The sequence below is a fragment of the Protobothrops mucrosquamatus genome, unplaced genomic scaffold (assembly GCF_001527695.2).
Source record: "Protobothrops mucrosquamatus isolate PMUCROS unplaced genomic scaffold, P.Mucros_1.0 scaffold3907, whole genome shotgun sequence".
Taxonomy (NCBI): domain Eukaryota; kingdom Metazoa; phylum Chordata; class Lepidosauria; order Squamata; family Viperidae; genus Protobothrops; species Protobothrops mucrosquamatus.
The window spans coordinates 160,811-165,131 of record NW_015389852.1 but is presented as its reverse complement, the minus strand read 5'-3'; the positions used below and the strand labels follow the sequence as shown (position 1 = coordinate 165,131).

General features: G+C 51.2%; 1 protein-coding gene across 1 annotated transcript in view; it reads left to right on the top strand.

Annotated features, from left to right (window-relative positions):
* LOC107298353 (multidrug and toxin extrusion protein 2-like) overlaps window positions 1-4,321 on the top strand; it is a 37,090-nt gene that overhangs the window by 11,784 nt on the left and 20,985 nt on the right. The window contains exons 2-4 of the mRNA XM_015827730.1: window positions 1,494-1,595; window positions 3,360-3,428; window positions 3,699-3,847. Of these exons, the coding sequence (XP_015683216.1) occupies window positions 1,494-1,595; window positions 3,360-3,428; window positions 3,699-3,847 (320 nt within the window). The remainder of the gene's footprint in view (window positions 1-1,493; window positions 1,596-3,359; window positions 3,429-3,698; window positions 3,848-4,321) is intronic.

The following is a 4,321-nucleotide window of genomic DNA, read 5'->3' as shown; positions in this document are numbered from 1 at the left end:
GAAGTTGTGGGTGCTCCAACACTCGACGTTTTTAAGAAGAGACTGGACAGGGCTAGAAATAACGATGCAGTTAATGAGGCCTAGATGGCAGTCACTGGGCAAGTAGTGCTTAGATGTGGGAGAGCTTGGGGCCTGTAGTCAGTACAGGAGGTCTGATGTATAGGCCTGAGGGAGGGCCTCACGATGTTCCCAAGATGGCAGCCGCAACGTGCTCCGCCAAAGTCCAGGGATGACAAGGTCGTGTGAGGGGCCTGAAGTCCTAGGGAAATCCCTGTATCACACAGAGGCCTTCAGCAGTTAATCCGGCTGATATAAGTTTGTAAGGCTGGCCGCGTGGCGCGCCCAAAATGGCGGCCACGACGAACTTAGTTGCAGCTTCCTAGGCATAGGCCGGATCTCCTGCTTGAGCAGGGGGTTGGACTAGAAGACCTCCAAGGTCCCTTCCAACTCTGTTATTCTATGATCCCAATCTCTTATTCCAGTGGTGGCGAACCTATGGCACGCGTGCCAGAGGTGGCACTCAGAGCCCTCTCTGTGGGCACACGCACCATTGCCCCAGCCCCACCTCCACCTGCATCCCCCTCAACAGCAGCCCCCACAGAGGAGAGTCACCCCCGAGTGCGGCCCATGTGGAGCAGCGCAGCCAAGGACATGGCAGCCGGGCAATGGGGACAAGACTCTGCCCTCGCGTCCCATCATGCACAGTTGATGCTGTGGGACGTGGGCAGAGGGTGTGGCCGCTATGGTGCTGCTGGGACGCCTGGGCGATCTGCGGTGGGGTGTGAAGGCGTTGAGTGGCCCTGTGGGGGGGGGGGGGCAGAGCAGGGCAGGTGGGACAGGGGGCAGAGTTGGGCAGGTGGGGGCGGTTTTTGGGCACTTGGTCTCTAAAACAGTGGTTCTCAACCTGTGGGTCGGGACCCTATTGGGGTTGATCGACCATTTCACGGGGGTCGCCAAGCAAGGCTGTCCGCCATTTTTTTTGTCCATTTTTCCCCCCTTTTCCGGCGGGTGCCTTACCTCCCTTGGGCTGGGCCAGCTGGTGGTCGGCCTGCTCCGTCTCTGCCACTTGCCAGCTATGCCTCGACCGGCGCAGGGGGCGGAACCACGCATGTGCGGCGCTCCCCAGCAGGGAAAGTCCTCGACTTACAACCGGTTGGGTAGTCCTCGACTTATGACCGGTTTAGTCCTCGACTTACGACCGGTTTAGTCCTCGACTTACGACTGGTTTAGTCCTCGACTTACGACCGGTTGGGGTCGCGGCATTAAAAAGGTTGAGAACCACTGCTCTAAAAGGTTTGCCATCACTGTCCTATTCACTGCCCCTGGGAGACAAATGTGCAGTTTGGTAATTCCACAGGGTGGTGGTGTGTGGCTTGCACATTTAAGAGAATTACTTTCAGAAGCAAATCTTTCAATGGCTTACGGATTTCAGACACTGCGGGCGTCTGTCTGTTCCTGGGATAATCCTCTAATTTTTGCAATTTGCCCCCTAGTTCACAGCCCAGCTGTTGGGCTTCTTGATCAGCGTGGTGAGCTCCATCTTCTGCGGTCACCTGGGCAAGGTCGAACTTGATGCCGTCACCCTTGCAGTCTCGGTAGGTACATCCCTGCCTAGCGGAAGCAGGAAAAGGGGTTTTGTAGCACTGTCCCCTGATAGAATTGGAGCAGGTGAGGATTGACTATTGACTGAGGCACGGATGGGTGAAGACCACGTTGTGGGCTGGATAGGGCCTGGATGCAATGAGACACTGGAGAAGCACTGACATGTTGGAGCAATGTGTCTCAGCCTTGGCAACTTTGAGATGGGTGGACTTCAGCTTCCAGAATCCCCCAGCCAGCATGGTTTAAGATTCGTGGAATTTAACTCCCAGAATCCCCCAGCCAGCATGCTTTAAGAGGGGTGGACATCCACTCCCAGAATCCCCCAGCCAGCATGCTTTAAGATGGGTGGGCTTCCACTCCCAGAATTCCCCATCAGCATGCTTTAAGATGGGTGGACTTCAACTCCCAGAATTCCCCAGCCAGCATGTTTTAAAATGAATTAACTTCAACTAACAGAATTACTTAGCTGGCCTACTTGAAGAAGGGTGGACTTCCACTCCCAGAATTCCCCAGCCAGCACGCTTGAAGACGGGTGGATTTCCATTCCCAGAATTCCCCAGCCCGCACGCTTTGGGATGGGTGGGCTTCCACTTCCAGAATTCCCCAGCTAGCATGTTTTAAAATGAATTGACTTCAACTAACAGAATTACTTCGCTGGCCTGCTTGAAGAAGGGTGGACTTCCACTCCCAGAATTCCCCAGACAACATGGTTTAAGAGGAACGGACTTCAACTCCCAGAATTCGCCAGCTCGGTTCAACTCCCAGCATGCTTTGAGAGATGGACTTCAAGTCCCAGAATTCCTCAACCATCAATGCTGATTGAGGAATGCTGATGGTTGAAGCCCACCCATCAAAGTGCTAGCTGGGGAATTCTGGGTGTTGAAATCCACCAACTTCTTAAAGTTGGGCAGCTGGGGATCTCTGGACATTGAAGTCCATCCATGAAAGTGCTGGCTGGGGAATTCTGGGAGTTGAAATCCACCAATCTCTTAAACATGAGCCAGCCGTGTGCTGCAGCTGCCAAAAAAGCCAACACAGTGCTAGGCTGCATTAACAGAAGGATAGAATCAAGATCAAGTTAAGTGTTAATACTACTTTACAAGGCGTTGGTAAGGCCACACTTGGAATACGGCATCCAGTTTTGGTCACCACGATGTAAAGAAGATGCTGAGATTCTAGAAAGAGTGCAGAGAAGAGCAACAAAGAGGATCAGGGGACTGGAGGTTAAAACATATAAGGAACGGTTGCTGGAATTGGGTCTGTCTAGTTTAATGAAGGACGAGGGGGGACATGATAGCAGTGTTCCAGTATCTCAGGGGCTGCCCCAAAGAAGAGGGAGTCAAGCTACTCTCCAAAGTGCCTGAAGGCAGGAGAAGAAGCAACGGATGGAAAGTAATCAAGGAAAGAAGCAACCTAGAACTAAGGAGGAACTTCCCGACAGTTAGAACAATTAACCAGTGGAACAGCTTGCCACCAGAAGTTGTGGGTGCTTCATCACTGGAGTTTTTTAAGAAGAGACTGGACAGCCATTTGATCTGAAATGGTATAGGGTTTCCTGCCTGAGCAGGGGGCTGGACTAGATGACCTCCAAGGTCCCTTCCAACTTTATTATTATTATTATTATTATTATTATTATTATTATTATTATTATTATTATAACCTTCAAGTTGCCACGGCTGAGCAAGATGGGATTGGAGACTGAATGGTGCAGAAATATGGGCGAGATCTCTTGCTGACCTTTCCTTTCTTTCTTAAAGGTGGTCAACGTGATTGGCATTTCGGTGGGGACCGGCCTGGCATCGGTGTGCGATACTCTCATGTCCCAGGTAACGTGTATTCTGCTTAACAGCCGCAGCGATCCGCTTAACGACCAGGGCTGATCTTCACATGCTCCTGATTCTGAGTCTCCTGTCTCCACTGGGACAATGTCTTGTAAATTCAGCACGTGATCCCTGAATTCCTCAGCTGTTTGCTCAGAGATCCCTTTGTGGGCGAATCAGAAGAATCCGATTTATAAGATGCCCTGCGGGAAGTAAAGGCAAATGTATTTTATTTTATTTTTCTCCCTCTCTCTCTCTCTCTCTTTTTTTTGGCAGACTTACGGGAGTAAAAATGTGAAGAGAGTCGGGACCATTTTACAACAGGGCATCCTGATCCTGCTGCTTTTCTGCTTCCCCTGCTGGGCCCTTTTTGTTAACACGGAGCAGATCCTGCTGCTTTTCCGACAGGATCCTGAAGTCTCCAGGTTGGTCATCGTTGAGCGGCTGATTGTGATCCACTGTGCCTGTGCAAGTTGTGCTTGAGCAGGGGGCTGGACTAGAAGGCCTCCAAGATCCCTTCCAGCTTCGCTTCTCTTCTCTTCTCTTCTCTTCTCTTCTCTTCTCTTCTCTTCTCTTCTCTTCTCTTCTCTTCTCCTCCTCTTCTCTTCTCTTCTCCTCCTCTTTTCTCTCCTCTCCTCTCCTCTCCCCTCTCTCCTTTCTCTTCTCTTCTCTTCTCTTCTCTCCTCTTCTTCTCTCCTCTCCTCTCCTCTCCCCTCTCCCCTTTCTCTTTTCTTTTCTTCTCTTCTCTTCTCTTCTCTTCTCTTCTCTTCTCTTCTCTCCTCTTCTTCTCTCCTCTCCTCTTCTCTCCTCTCCTCTTCTCCTCCTCTTTTCTCTCCTCTCTTCTCTCCTCTCCCCTCTCTCCTTTCTCTTCTCTTCTCTTCTCTCCTCTCCTCTCCTCT